The sequence below is a fragment of the Myotis davidii genome, unplaced genomic scaffold (genome assembly GCF_000327345.1).
Source record: "Myotis davidii unplaced genomic scaffold, ASM32734v1 scaffold299, whole genome shotgun sequence".
Lineage (NCBI taxonomy): Eukaryota > Metazoa > Chordata > Mammalia > Chiroptera > Vespertilionidae > Myotis > Myotis davidii.
Window position 1 is genome coordinate 1,817,136 of NW_006293088.1, and position 15,331 is coordinate 1,832,466.

General features: G+C 56.5%; 1 protein-coding gene across 1 annotated transcript in view; it reads right to left on the minus strand.

Moving 5' to 3' along the window:
• ARHGEF10L (Rho guanine nucleotide exchange factor 10 like) overlaps nt 1–15,331 on the minus strand; it is a 118,157-nt gene that overhangs the window by 97,532 nt on the left and 5,294 nt on the right. The window contains exons 4-5 of the mRNA XM_015565849.1: nt 14,796–14,829; nt 86–177 (exon numbers count right to left, since the gene is read on the minus strand). Of these exons, the coding sequence (XP_015421335.1) occupies nt 86–177; nt 14,796–14,829 (126 nt within the window). The remainder of the gene's footprint in view (nt 1–85; nt 178–14,795; nt 14,830–15,331) is intronic.

Genomic DNA, 15,331 nt, shown 5'->3' on the forward strand with positions numbered 1-15,331 from the left:
CCCCCCGCCACTCTCAGGTTATCCTAGAACCACCCCACCCCACCCCCCAACAGCTAAGACCTGAATTGGGGGGTGGGGGACTTACTTCGACGGGAACTCTTCCGCTTCCAGCTGGAGCGCCGGACCCCGGACAAAGCTGTGTCCACAGCATCTCCATTGCTCACCACAGCCGCCACCCTGCGGGCCGAGACACAGTGCCGGTAAGCCGGGAGGGCAGGGGACAGAGCTGATGGCAGGAGAGACAGAGAAAGCTGGCTCTGGGAGCCTCCAGCAGCCCCTCACCGAAACAGCAGGGCACGTGAGGGGCAGGGCGGGCTGACGACAGGAGCCTCTGGCCCCCACGGCCATCAATCTGGAGGCTTTGGAGGTGGGGACCAGCCCCTTCCTCATCTTCAGAAGGCAGCCTGCGGCTTTAAGGGCATGAAGATCACAGTGCTCCCCGGGATGGGCACCCTTCTTCCCTCCAGCGCAGGCTCAGGGGGAACCTCCCTCTCCCCATTGTTCTCCCACCTGGAGCTGGAGGCCAGGGCTGGGGACCACCTCCTGGGAGAAAGGAGGACTTGCAAAGGTTCACAACCACACCTGAGCGACAGAGCTGAGGACGGGCTGTGCTCAGCCACTGGCTTCCCGGGAGCAGACACGCAAAGGGGAAGGGTGTGGAAGCAGCAGAGCCCACCCGAACCAAGTGAGCACGTGACCGTCCGCAGTGCTGTCACTCGGACATCATGCACCCCTGGCATGATGTGGCACAACACGAGAAGGGTGCCTGCCTCTGCAGTCTTCTTACCCAAACCCAGTGATGGCGAACCTATGACACGCATGTCAGAGGTGACAGGCAAACTCATTTTTTTGGTTGATTTTTCTTTGTTAAATGGCACTTAAATATATAAAATAAATATCAAAAATATAAGTCTTTGTTTTACTATGGTTGCAAAGATCAAAAAATTTCTTTATGTGACACGGCACCAGAGTTAAGTTAGGGTTTTTCAAAAGGCTGACACGCCGAGCTCAAAAGGTTCGCCATCACTGCCCTAACCCATAACCCCAGTCCAACCATGAGAAAAATGCCAGACAGACCCAGACAGAGGGACATTCCACAGAATGCCCGCCCGTCACTCCTCAAGGCTGTCGGGATCATAAAAACCAAGAGAAGACTGAGAAGCTATCCCAGCCCAGCACAGGCCGGCGACAACTACATGCAACCTGGGACCCTGGAGGGGGCCCTGGAACAGAGAAAGGACACGAGTAGAAAGATGGGCGGATCAAGTCTGGAGTTTAAGGAATGGTTCTGTGGTTTTGACAAAGGTCCCGCCTTCACCTAGGAAGTTAGCAACGAGAAAACAGGGTGAGGGGTGTGCCACAGAGCTCCATGAGCTACATTACGGCTTTCCTGTAAGTCCGGAACCATTCCAGGTGAAAGTTGTTTGTGGTGTGTGTGTGTGTGTGTGTGTGTGTGTGTGTGTTTGCTCAAAAGACAAAGTCCACATCTGCCATTCCAGAAGGGAGAGGCCTCCAACTGCCCAAGACAGCAGCCACTGTTGCCAAGAATTGACTTGAACTTCTCGGTACCGGAGCCCTCAGCCCTCAGTCGAGGCCAGGTGGGGAGATGAAGGCCAGGACAGTCCAAGGAGGAGGAGGGCGGAGAATGAGCCACACCTCCTGGGAGTGGCCCTTTGCCTTCTCCCTCCCAGCTCTGCAGGCTCAGGCGGAGGAACCTGCCCAAGATCATGCTGCCCATGAGGGGCAGAGCCAGGCCGGGGAACCCACTTGCCGGGGCCCAAAGCTGGGCCCTTAAGACTGCGTCTCAGATAACAGAGCCCGGACAGCTGGGAGAATGGAGATGCTCTAGTCCGTGCTGTCCCATGAGCCTCACGTGGCTACTGAGCACTGGGGATGTGGCTGGTGGCACTAATGTGACCAAGGAGTTTAATTTTATTTTCAGTTGCTCTGTGTGGCTAGTGGCCACTGCATAGGACAACGCAGGTCTAAGTCACCCATTGGAGAACCTAGTCTCAGCTCAAAGCTCACTGCCAGAAGTCAGCAGTGCTGCCCTGAGGTGAGGGACACGGTCCTGGGGTAAGACTTTACCCCAGCAGGAAGTCAATGCCAAGAGGGGAATTCCAACACCAGTAAGGGGTGCTAGAATGAAAGGCGCCGCCTGAGCCCCCATCCCTGCCAGCTGCTTCCCTGAGCCACCACCTGCTCAAACAAGAGATGTCTCTGAAGGTGCTGGATCCAGCTGCTCCGAAATGCCCAGACAGAACCAAACCACTCCAGCCGGAGTCAACAGGAGAGTTTGGCAGGATCCACTGGAAAGTTTGCGTGGATGCACTAACGGTGACAATTCGTGACCATGACGACGCACCTGTCAGATGCCACTCATTTCACAAGAGGGCCTATGAGGTAGATAGTATCATCCTTGTGCTACAGATGGGGAAACTGAGGCCCAACGAGACTTAAGGACTTAGCCAGCGTCACTGGGTGCATCACCGGGACCTGGGTCTAATGCCCAGGCTGCCTGCCTGCACAGTCTGTGCTATTCAATCAGACCTCTTGGAGGTGGGAACGTGCACGTAAATATTCACTGACATCACAGATTCGCTGTGACCTAAGGTCACCGGGCCTTGCTAGACCATTTAGCCATCACTTTTTTTTTTCAAAAGGAAGGAGAGAGTGCGCTCAGCATAGCCAACAACACAAGTTCCAGTCTTCGTCTAAAAGAAATCGTCATGGCTCCTGGTACTTCCATGCTAGACATTTTGCCACGAGCATTTTCACCGCATAACTAAGTGGCCAGAAGGCAGTATTGCCATGAAAAAGGGTACGTTTGATTGGTTGCTGTTTTGTGCCATCAGCTTGGTTGGCAGTCTGGCTTCATTTCTCCGTTGACAAACTGGTGGAGAAAACAGTTAAACGGGGTGATCTTAAAATAGTCAGCATTTCTTCCAGATGACGATTTACCGGAGAGTTGGTTGTTTATTTCGAAACATACTACGTTGGGAGGAGGGAGAGGCCGAGGCCTCTCTTTGAGGGTGCAAGGGGAACCCACATGTTTCCCATGGAAGGAAGACAAGTGCCTAGGTACAATCCACAAAGTAAAACCAGTCATTTGGACAGGATTGCCATAAATCTAAACACATTTTAAATGCATTCAAATAGTTTGTATTTCACAGTAACTTTTTTGTTGTTGATTTTTAGACAGAGAGAGAGGTGGGATGTGGGGGAGAGAGAGAAAAAATCAATGTCAGAGCAGAACATCAATCAGCTGCCTCCTGCACACTCCCTACTGGAGATCAAGCCCACGACCTGGGCATGTGCAACCTTTTGGTGCATGAGACGACACCCACCAACTGAACCACACCAGCCAGGGCACACAGTAGCCTTTTTAATTTGTTATTCATTTTTAATGTCCCTCTTATTTGTCATGATTTTATCTCTTTTATGGAAAAACTGCCTTACGGCCAATTCGTTATGTGTCTATGACAAAGATGCTACAACAAAAATACTGGACATGAATCATACCACCCAGCTCCTAGGCTGCAGTGCAGCTCAACCAGAGAAGAGCTGAGGAGGCCCAGGGTAAACCCTAAAGGTGGCATCAAGAGAGAGCAGGGTTGGTAGGTATTTTGGGGTGTGATCAGGCAGCTGTAGGGGGGCTTGGGAAATACTTTATGACACCCCAAAAGTCAGGTGGGGCTGAAAACATGAGCCTCTTGGTTGCACATTATCAAAAACACGGTGAACTTAATTTTTAACTTTAATTTAATTTGAAATAGCCGCCTGTGGCTTGTGGCCACCATACAAGACAATTCAGATCTAAGCCACCTGCTCTACTGAAGAAGCTAATCTGGGCTCATTTCCATTGAGCAGACAACCCAGGTCCTGGCTTTCTGGGCTGAGGAGTGGGGGTCACACAGCACAGAGAAGTCACCTTCATGCCCACTCATTAAATGAGCTAAGGCCGGGAAAGCACTGAGCGCCCCCACACACGGACCTGCCTCCACGGCTGAGGCAAGCAGAGCCTGGGAGCCCCACGGGAGAGAAGAGGCCGGTGCCTGTGGGTGGACAGGATTCCTAGGCTTGCGGGAGGCCACCCCCCATCCCCGCCCTGTCCTTTGTTGGTATCTACTCTGTGCCAGGAGATGTCAAATGCTTGAGGACGAGTGCATGTCTTATTATGACCATTTCACAGATGAGGAAAGTGAGGTTCGAGATTGGCAAGTACCTCGCTCCAGGTCACCTGGCCAGCAAGTGACAGAGCTGTGATCTGCCCGCAGCCTTGCTCTGACACCAGCTCTGCTTACATTCCCTGGGCAGATATGGAGGAAGGGGCCTCGCAGGCAAGGGGAGAGGAGGCATGGCAAAAAATGAGCCTGGGGCGCCTCCTCCCTCCCTGCCAAAGCCACTGGCCCACCCTGCACCAACCCGGGAGCAACCTCTCCCAGCTGCTGCCCGGCAGGAAGGAAGTCTACTTCTCCCTGTAAGCAAACACTCCTGCTGGGGATTCCCCAGAGAGTAAAGGGGCCATAAAAAGCAGTAAGTGGCCAATTAGCTCACCCTTATCTGAGCTCCCTGCACCTCTGCTGCCTCTCTGCGCCTAGAGAGCAAGGCTGGCTAGGGTGACGGCAGCCATGCCAGGGGGCCCTGCCACCGGATATGAAGGAAAGGAGCAGGTCCATGGGGAGGATCCGAGGAGAGGCTCAGGGGGGAAGAGGAAGCAGGGGACAGACAAAGGACCTCGCCCAGGTGCAAATTCACGGACCAGACTTTGGTCGAGTACACCAGAAGGCCATCACGGAGCTCGGGGCACTTTCGGAGCCTGCCCCCTCTCTCTCCAGGAGCAAGCCTGGGACAAGAGGGGGGAGAGTGAACTGCGACACCAGGGACCTACTCTGCCCTGGTGGCCCCATTCCGTCAGCATAGTGGACACTCAATGGTGATCGATGTCTCTCAGCCTATTTTACGATAAGAAGCCCCACTGCTACCCAGCCAGCGTGGCTCCGTGGTTGAGCATCGACCTATGAACCAGGAGGTCATGGTTCCATTCCCAGACAGGGCATATGCCAGGGTTGCGGGCTCGATCCCCAGTGTGGGGCGTGACGGGGGCAGCCGATCAATGATTCTCATCATAGATGTTTCTATCTCTCTACCTCTCTCTCTAAAATTAATAAAAGACATTAAAAAAATAAAATAGAAAGTTACAATTTCAGTGGCTTTTAGTATATTGATAGTTGTGCAGCCAGCACCGGCTTCCCTCCCTCTGGCCGCCGGGAAGCACCCAGAACTTGGAAGGCACCTGGGACCCGGGCTTCCCTTGCAGCCTGGGCTTCGTCCAGAAGGACATATGGTCTAATTAGCATATTACACTTTGATCATTATAGATTTTAAGCCCCACTGCTGAGAATGGCAGTGCCGGACCTGTGCTGCTGCAGGCACAGGCCCCAGGTTCTCAGAGAACCTCAATGACAACAGATTCCACAGGTCCCTCCCCAGAGTCTGCAGAGCGCGGGGTCAAGGAGAAGACCCCCAAACCAAACGGTCTGAGGATTCCTAGCTGGGCCCCCACACACAGGGCATCTCTGGGGCCTTTTCCAGGACAAGGTAGGACTAATGGGAAAGGGGAAGAATTCCACCTTTGGCGAATAGAAAGGACCAGAATAGCCTTTGCCTTATAAGGCCTCCAGCAAAACCAAATCTGCAGCACCCAGCAGGCTGTGACGAGGGCCGGCTGGCCGGGGGCAGAGCCTCCCAGGGCATCGCCACCCCTCTAGGCATTCCCCACCATCCCCCAATCCAAGACACGCAAAAGAAAGGCAAAAACGCTGAGCCCAGACTAATCCCGTTGCCGGATTTCTTTTCAGCTCTGGCCACTTTCTAGTTCCTGTAACATGTGAAAGCAAGAGGGGCCTAAAAGATCATCTGCTGGGATGATTCAAACAGCTGCCCAATGCAGTTCTCCGGGCCCCTGCCCCGGCGGTTCTGACCCGCTGGTCCAGAGGGGCCCAGGCATTGCTGGGTCCAATGTGCAGCCAGAGCCGAAAACCAGGACTTGAGAAGTGTGAAGAAAACATTCTGGAGCAAACAGACCAGGATAAAACCACAGCTCTGCCACTGGGCCCCGCGCAGAGGGACCGTCACTGGGTGTCTGGGAGCTGCTGTAGCACAAAGCGAATAATCCACTCTACCTCCTACTGTGCAGATTAGATGAGCTAAGGCAGGGGAAGTGCCTCTCTGTGCCTCCGTTTCCATAGCTGTGAAATGGGGCTACAGTACCTCCCTCTTAGGGTTCGTCTAAGGCAGTGGTGGGCAAACTGCGGCTCGTGAGCCACATGCAGCTCTTTGGCCCCTTGAGTGTGGCTCTTCCACAAAATCCCGACTTCTGCGCATGGGCCACGAAGTTTCAATTGCACTGTACGTGCGCGCCCGCATGTGGTATTTTGTGGAAGAGCCACACTCAAGAGGCCAAAGAGCCACATGTGGCTCGCGAGCCGCAGTTCACCGACCACTGGTCTAAGGAGTAAATAAAGGAGGCATGTGAAACACTTAGCACAGGGTCTGGCACACGTGAAACCTTCCTGGTGTGCCACTTCCCATCCCCCCCCCCGCCCCGCCCTCCTCCAGTGACAGGGTCCCTGCATGCAGTCCCCTCCTCACGCTGCGGCCAGCCACCTCTCAGACACAGAAGATTCCAGGACCCAGTCTGCTTGTCCTGTGTCACCTCACACACAGTCACACATCCACTGACTCAATAAGTAGGAGTGGTGAGGAGCCCCCAGGGGAAATCTTAAAAGTGGCCCCTCATGTGATATTCCTGACACAGTCTCCAATGGGGAGTGAGCACCAAGGCCCCCCGGGGAACCACTGCAACCCAGGAGGCTGCCCTGGCCTCCTGCTCTGTGTGCACACACCTTCCCCCCCTGACAAATCGAGGGCCCCGGCTCGGCGGTCAGAACTTGGACAGGCACTGCACCCCCAGCAATAACTTATCTAGGACCACGTGGGGTTTTGAAGATGAACACAGGTTCCCCTGGGAAAATGCTCACGCTCTGTAATTAGCCCACGAAGAGAGCCATGAAACAGTATGTGTCATAAAACCACAGTTCTATAAATAAATGTATGTACACTTGTATATGCGCAGGGCAACGCAGCCGGACGGAAACACACAGCGCGGAATTAAAGCTTGCTTTTAGTCTATCATTTTCTGTACTTTCCAACTTTTCTACAATAAACATGTATAACTATTAGTAAGAAGAAAAAAGAGAGAGAGAGAAAACACATCTAAGCTAATGCACTGGCCAACGTGGGTCCCTTCTACCTTAGTCTGCCCAAAACAGACCTGCATCCTTTGGGGACAGGGATAAAGAGCAGCTCTCCCAGCCGGTGTGGCTCAGTGGTTGAGCGTCAACCCAGGAACCAAAAGGTCACTGGTTTGAGTCCTGGTCAGGGCACATGCCCAGGTTGTGGGGTCAATCCCCAGTAGGGAGCATGCAGGAGGCAGCCAATCGATGATGTTTCTCTCACTCATCAATGTTTCTATCTCTCTATCCCTCTCCCTTCCTCTCTCTCTAAAAATAAAGGGAAAAATGTTTTTTTTTAGAAAAGGAGCAGCTCACGGACTGAGCACATGCAGGAGGCAGCCAATCGATGATGTTTCTCTCACTCATCAATGTTTCTATCTCTCTATCCCTCTCCCTTCATCTCTCTCTAAAAATAAAGGGAAAAATATTTTTTTTAGAAAAGGAGCAGCTCACGGACTGAGCACCTGTTCTGACATCTCATCTCATCCTCCCAAAGGCTTCGTCAGGTGGGCCTACTGTTCCACTTCACCGAGAGGGAACAACGTCGCTGATGAGGCAACAGAGGGTCCTGCCTGGGTCACGGAGCTGAGATGTAGGGCGGGTGGGGCCCGAACCTGATCTCTGTGGGAGACACGGGGCAGAGGGCTGGAATACTGGTTCTGGAAGCCGCCCGGGCTCTGCCTCATCTCAGCCCCAGGACCTCAGGCTGATGACAGTCCTCTCTGCGCCTGTGTCCACACATGTAAAGCGGGGATTGTGACAGGGCCTGTGAGAGCCTGTGAGAGGATTCGTGAGATAAGGCAGATAACGCCCTGAGGACAGGGCCTGGCGAATAATAAGTGCTGATCACATGCAGCCACACACCCGGGCATGTGAAGATAACTAGCCCTGCACAGAATGCTGGCCCCGCCCCCAGGGCAGGGACCGTCCGCCTGGGTCGCTGCAGAGCCTGCCACATCGAGTGCTCAGCAAAGATGTGCATAAAGGACGGAGGTTGGAGGTCAAGGGCAGGGAGGACACCGGCCAGCAGAATATGGCCCAGGACAGCCCAGCACGGTCCTGGGTGGGCAGGGTCTGCAGACAAAGAGCAAACAGAGACCCTGCCCTCAGGCGTTGGGCGCAGTGCTACCACCTGCCTGCCCAGCCCCCTGGACCTCCCTGGGTCTGCACAACGGGCCCCTAATAATCCCCTCTTTCCAGGGTGGTGGTGTTCGTCTCCTACGGCTGCTGTGACAAATCACCACAAGCTAAGTGACTTAAAGGACACGAATGCAGTATCCTACAGTCCTGGAGGTCCCAAGTCCAGCATGGGTTTCCCCCGACGAAAAGCGAGGCGTTGCCCATGCCCTGCTCCCACTGGGGCTCCAGGGCAGAATCCATCCCTTGTCCTTTCCCAGCCCCTGGAGCCCTCGGCCTGTGGGCCCCTCCTCGAGGTCAAGAGCAAGGCATCTCTGGGTCTCTCTCCGACTCTGACCTCTGGCCTCCCTCTTACAAGGACCCTGGGATTCCATTGCGTTAACCAGGACAATCCAGGAAAACCTCCCCATCACAAGACCCTTAACGTAATCCCATCTGGACAGTCGCTTTGCCATGTCAGATACCATTTCACAGGCTCCGGAGATCAGACCATGGACCTCTTCGAGGAGGGATAGGGGCACATTACTCCGCCTACCACCGTCATGAGAGCCAAAAGGAGACGTGCCGGGAATGGCCACTGAACTGTAGAGCCCATGCAGATGCCAGCTACTAGGATGGCACTGTGCTGTGCCGGGCACCGGGATACAAGCTGGAGAAGGCGGAGTCCTGCTGCTACAGGGACCCCAGGCATGGGCCTCACGAGATTCCTGAAAGAGCCCTCAGTGTCACAAAGGTGTGCCCTGTTCAGGGGAGAGACAGCGCGGCTTTTATCCTGGGTCCTCAAAGGGTCCATGATCCAAAGGCCATCGCTCCGATGCGGGAACCCATTTAACCGGGGTGGGAAACAGAAAAACACCCAAATACAGCTTCTCCACCTTAGGGGCGAGGGGCCAGAGAGGGTCTTCGATGGAAAGGGGGGCCCCATAACCCGCCCAGGAGGGACTCCACTGCCCACATGGACCCTGCAGGACAGGAGGATACAAAAGGCTGTGAATACCTGGGATTTGGGGAAATGGCAAGTTTAAGGCCAAGCCCAGGGTTCCAAACAACTCGGACCGGGTCTGCAGCAACTGGGGAAGCCTTGAGTGATACCTCCACGACTGACCTCCCCGGGGAGAATTTCCTCAGGGGCTGGGGGCCACTCAGGCCTCGTCTCACTGCTCCCCCTGCTCCCCGCCCACAGGCCAGGCTGCAGGCGGACAGTCCGGCCTGATTCCATTCTGTTCAAATGCCGCTTCCCTGAGCCTGGCCTCCTCTTGGCCTGACCCTGTCAGCACCTGACACGCCTGGGGAGGATGGTCTCCAGGGCCTGTCCAGGAATCCAGCTGCCCCGCTGCCTCCCTCGGGATCCGGGTCCACGTGAGAGGTGCTGGCCAGTGGGCAGCACGGCCCATCTTGTCTGGATAAACCCAGGAAGAGGCAGGGCTGATACCTCCAGGGGGCCACCGTGAGTCCCTACAGCTGGCCAGGAGCCAAAGGCCTGAGCCAACAGGAAACGCTGAGGCTGCAGGGGCCCCTCTGGGATGGCAGTAACGGGGCCGGAAAAGCCAAGAGGCCGGAGTCCACACGCAGTGCACGGAGTGAGGGGTACGAGGTGCAGCCTGCAGCCATGAGAACACAGGAAGCGGCGACCACTGGGTGCCCAGGGCCGCTCTTTTGGCCACGGCTCCCCCCGTGGCTCCTCCAGCGAGAGCTCGGGCTGGTGTGAGCGCACTGGCTGCAGGTCAGGCAGATGGAGCTCCAGCCCTGCCATCCACCAGCCCGACCAGATCGTGGGAAACCACTTCAACTCTCTAAGCCTCAGCTCCTAATCTACAAAAGGGAAGTGATCCGTGGCCTGTCTCCAGGGCTGCGGTGCCCAGGAGGTGACACACATGCAGGCAGCCCTCAGTAAGTGGCAGCCGACACCTCAGCATCAGCAGGATCGGGGACCTGAGGGTGTGGCCTCGGGCCCCTCTAATGCCCCCCGCCCCATCCCTGCTGGCTTCTGCCCGCGTGGGCTGCCGGAGTCAGAACCCAGGTTCAGAGATCCCATGTCCACGCTGTTCATGGCCTGTTCGCTTTCATGGATGGAGACGCTGAAAGTCACCTTTTGGAAGGCAGCTATGCTCACCACTATACCGCCAAAGCCTTCTGAAAGTCACCTTTCGGACCCCACTCGCCCATCCTTCTATCCCTCGGTACCCACCATTCATTCGGCAGGGATGTCCTCGGCTGGCGTCTGTGCCTGGCACCATGCCATGCCATGAGGATGAGGACACAGCAGCCAGCTGCCCCCGTGGGGCTGGCCTGCAGGTGGGGGACACTTCCTCACCCCTCTACCATCACGAGACCTCAGTGTGGGCGAGAGGGGCAGGGCTGCTTTTACTCTGCTCCCCTATCAGAGAAGGGGACTCCCCCAGAATCACTCCCTGGCAGTACTGAGCCCACTCTGCTTGGCTCCACAGCTGCCCCACCCCCCAACATCCGACTGCTCAGAAATGACTCTCCCAAGAGCTAGAGGGCATCTGTTCGCAGGCAAAGTTCTTACTCCAATAAACACACAAACAATCAGGTCATTCATATGGAGCCAGCCGCACCCCCCACCAGGAGCCAAAGGCTGAGGCTCTGGGCTTGCACCTGGAGCGCCCAGCGCATCCCTGGCGGGTAGTTGGTGGCAAACACCTGGCCTCCAGGCGGAGAGGCCCCGGTTCTAGTCGCTGCTCTGAATGAACACATACTATCTCTGTGTAACGTTGGCCACCTAACTTCCCTGACCGTGTTTCCCCACCTGTGATGCAGGCAATGAGTGTCCACTTTCTACAGCCGGGAGGAGTACATGGGCCTGGGTGTTTAGCTCAGTGCCTGGTACACGGTAAACAGGATCATTATTATCACTGTTATTATTTTCTATGCTTATTATTATTATTACTACTACTACTACTACTACCACTACCACCTGGTAATAGATGTGTCTGTTAAGGGAAGAAAAAGTGCGACCAGTTAGCTGAGCACTTGGAAGGTTGCTTTAACACAGCAGCAAGACAGATGGAATCCCCGCCCCCCTCACTCCTGGGGAGGTTGAGTAGGGTAGCCCAACCCTAAACCTCACTCCACTGACCTCGGGGTAACACACCCCCAGCAGTGCCAGCAGCTCTGTTTACCCCATAGACGCCTCATTCCTCCTCTGGGCAAGCCAGCCAAGCAGGCAAACGGACCAGGAAGTCCATGGGCCTCAAAGCCACGGACAGACCCATCAGCCCTGGGCCTGGATTCCCACTCAGCCTCTCTGGTCCTTGCAACTGCCCGCCTGGCAGGCGCAGTCCCTCCCCTGTGCGGACTCCTAGAGGTGGGGTAGCTGAGGGAGGAGAGCCAGATCAAACCCAGGTCTGTCCGATTCCCAGGGGGCAGAGCCCAAGCAGCTCCCTCTAAAACCATATCTAAACCAGGACCCAGAATAACAACAGCAAATACGTTTGGAGCAGCCAGCAGAAGCCGGCCAGACGAAGCGCCGGATAAATATTAACTTACGTTTGCCTCACAGAGCCCTGCAAGAAAGTAGATTTATTATCCCCGTTTTATCGATTAAGAAAGTGCAGCTCGGGACGGGAAGCCACTTGCTAGTGACCCAGACCAAGACTTGAAGCCAGCTCTGTGGCTCTGAACCTGAGCTCCCAGGCCCGCACTTCACCCACCACGCTCCTGCCCCCAGCCGGGCAGCGGGGATGAGGACGCACCTGTCTCCCCGCCGCCGAGGCCCTGGTGGGCAGGAGGTCACTTTGAGGCTGCGGCTCTGTCCGGGCCTGGGCGGTTACTCTGACTGTACTGCCAGGAGCTTCTCTGAGGCCAGGTGGGCAGCCAGGCAAAGCCCAAGGCCATTTCCAAACCTGGGGCAGGGGCCTCAGAGGAAATGCAGCAACAGGAGGTGAAACGTCCTGCACGCGAAGATTTGTTTTGTCAAAGCCGTGTTTGCTTCGTGACTACCTTCAGGGAAGCATTTTTTAAAATCCAAGATTTATTTTTTTTCCCTTTCTCTTGGGTAACAGGGAGGAGGAACTCGGTCTGGACGGATTCACCTCCCAGAGGACTCCCAGTGGAAAATCACCGCCCAGGGAAGGAGCTGGAACAGAAGGAAACGAAGGCCTGGGAGGGAGGAAATGAAGCTAAGAGAAGGGTGGAGAGCACTGAACAAGGAGTCAGGAGGCCGCCAGCATCTTGGGCAAACCCCCCCCTGCCCCCAGCCTCCCCATTTGCACAGTTAAGAGGCTGGGATGGAGGCCTCTCGCGACACCCACTGTGATCAGTGCTCGCGGGGTCTCACGTCCCATGAATGTCAGTCCCCAGAAGGGCACCCACGCGTGAGCTTTATCCGTGCCTGTCGTGGGTGAGACTCCGGCCCAGGAGTCCAGGGCACCAAGCACACCCTCTCTGCCCCTCCAGCCCCACGGCGCCGGAATCATCCGAACTGGACAGGAGGTGGGAACAGAAGCAAACACGACGTGTATATTTCGTGCTTCCCACAATCCATCTCACTTAGTCCTCAGGATGCTTGCAAGTGGGTACTATCATTTCCACCTTATTCACGGGAAAACTGGGGCTCAGTGGGGTTCACAGGCAGCCCGAAGCCACCCCACCCCGCTAGTGAGGCCTGAACCTCCAGAGCTCTGGCCCTGGCGCCTCCTGGAGATGGTGTGCAAGGGGGCGGGGCTGCTCCAGGGCAAGGGGTGGGCTGCGGAGTGGCAGGTGGTCTGGGCCTGTCTTTCAGAAACGCCTGGCGCACCCCGAGGTGTCCTGACCAGTGGGCTGGGGAAAACAACGCACTAGGCAGCAGCTCTGAGAACCACCGGGTTAGCTCAGTGGGGCACCCGGCACCAGCCAGACACACGATCAGGACTCCAGGGCACACAGAGAGCAGGCAGGCCAGGCTGCTGTGCTCCTGACCCCAAGGTCAGGGAGGGGGTCTCTGAACCAAGATGCTCACTGCTCACAGCCCTGCCTCTGCCCAGGAGCTTCCTCCATGTGGACGCTCCTCCCGCCTTCCCTGTCCCACCAGTGAATTCACGCTCACTTGCTCAGATCCCCCCCTGGCTTCCCTCGGGCCAGGGTCGCAGTTCCCTGGGCCCCCTCCTCTGTCCCACTGCGAAGTGTCTGCCTCCCCCACCAGACTGAGTTTCCAGGCAGCTTCGCTCCCAGCCCACCTGGAGGGCTGTCATCTGGGGTCACAGCCACCCCAGAACTCCCCAGCTGATGAAATGCTGATTCATTTCAGGCCCCTAATCAGGGAGGAGCAGCCAGCTCCCACGTGAGGCCTTAATTACACAGGGTCCGCCCACTCCCGCTGTGACAAATGAGCACATACAAGACCTTGTGCTGACCGAGATTTGAATCCAGGACTGCCTTTCGCTCTGGGGGCCCAGAGACACATCTGCATCTCTGAGGCCTCCAGCGAGGCCACACCTGCCTCAGAACTAGTCACCCCCGCCCCCCACACTCCCACCTGGAAGACAAAGGGGAGTCTCAACCATCCCTCCCCCCCAGGGTGGCTGCCCCTGGCCAAAACCCACTCACTCTTCCCTTAGAAGGGGACCCCCTACACACCATGACCCCAGCAGTAAGCCGCAGTGAGTGAAGCTCTGAGAGGCTGAGAGAGGCCTCAGCTTCCACAGCCCCCACCTGCAACTGCGCTGTGTAACTCAGAGCTGACTTGCCCGAGACCCCAGAGGGAAGGGGAGGAAAAGGAGCCGCCGTGACCAGGTGCCCGCTGCGCTGCTGGGCCTCTTGCGGAACAATATGCTCCTCTCAGAGGGAAGCAGTGCCCATGTGACAGATGAGAAAACCAGAGCCCAGAGGACAGGGACTTGCACAAGGGCTCACAGCCAGGGCCCGAGTCAGACCCAGGCAGTCACCCCCAAATCCAGGCTTTTAACCATTAGGCTGCTCTCGCCCTGGCAGGCCCGCAGCTGGAGGACAGAGTCCCTGACAACAGCCACAGGAATGAGACCAGTATTGGCAAAACAAACGGCGATGGCCAAGACAACAGCCTGAATACCAGACAGTCGGCTAATTCTCAGCCGGACCCAACGGGGTGAGGACTTGCTATTTCCATTTTGTGCATGAACAGACTTACATTCGGAGAACTCACATGACTCCTGCAGGCCACACAGCTAACTGGCGAGGGGCTGAGCCAGGGCTTGGAGTAACATGAGTTTTAGGGCCTGACCTCTTCCCTTGGGGCTCGGGGATCTGGAACTGCGTTCCTCCCAAGCAAAGACCTGCCCTGAGCCATCCTGGCTGCAGCCCCACCCTTACCCACACCACCTGCCCAGTCTCCCTCTTTTTCCAGCCCCCCCCCGCCCCAAAAAAGGAAGGAGGCTCACTTACTGTGTCTGGGGCAGGGAGGCCGCTGGGTCTGAGTCTGCGGAGAAGAGCAGAAGGAGAGCCCCGTCAGGCCGGGGCCAGCCTGGTGGACACCCCGTGGTGCAGGAGACAGGGCCTGGCCCGCCTGGGCGCCTGCAGTGCCCGCCTCCTTCTCCCAGTCTCTTCAGTCATCAAGCTCCTCTACCTGTCCTGCCTGCACCACCCCCACCTCCACCCCATGGCCCACACCCCAACTCCAACCAGCACCAGAGGCCCAGCCTACTCCGGGCCTGTCCCCCACCCCCAGCTCCTCAAGGAGTCCCTTGTCCCCAAGGCTGCAGGAAGTTCCTGCTAGTCCAGTCCCCAGTCTCTCCCCATGACAAAATCAAGAGCCCAGCAGCTGCCATTTAACACCAGCCTTATCAGGGCCTTCCCGCCTCCAGGCCACCCGCTCTCTGGGAGGAGCAGCCTCTGGCTGGTGTGATTCCCTGGGAGAAGATGCGGGGAGAGGGGTGGCTTCAGACACAGAGCCGGGCCAGCCACTTCCATTTACTCGGTGC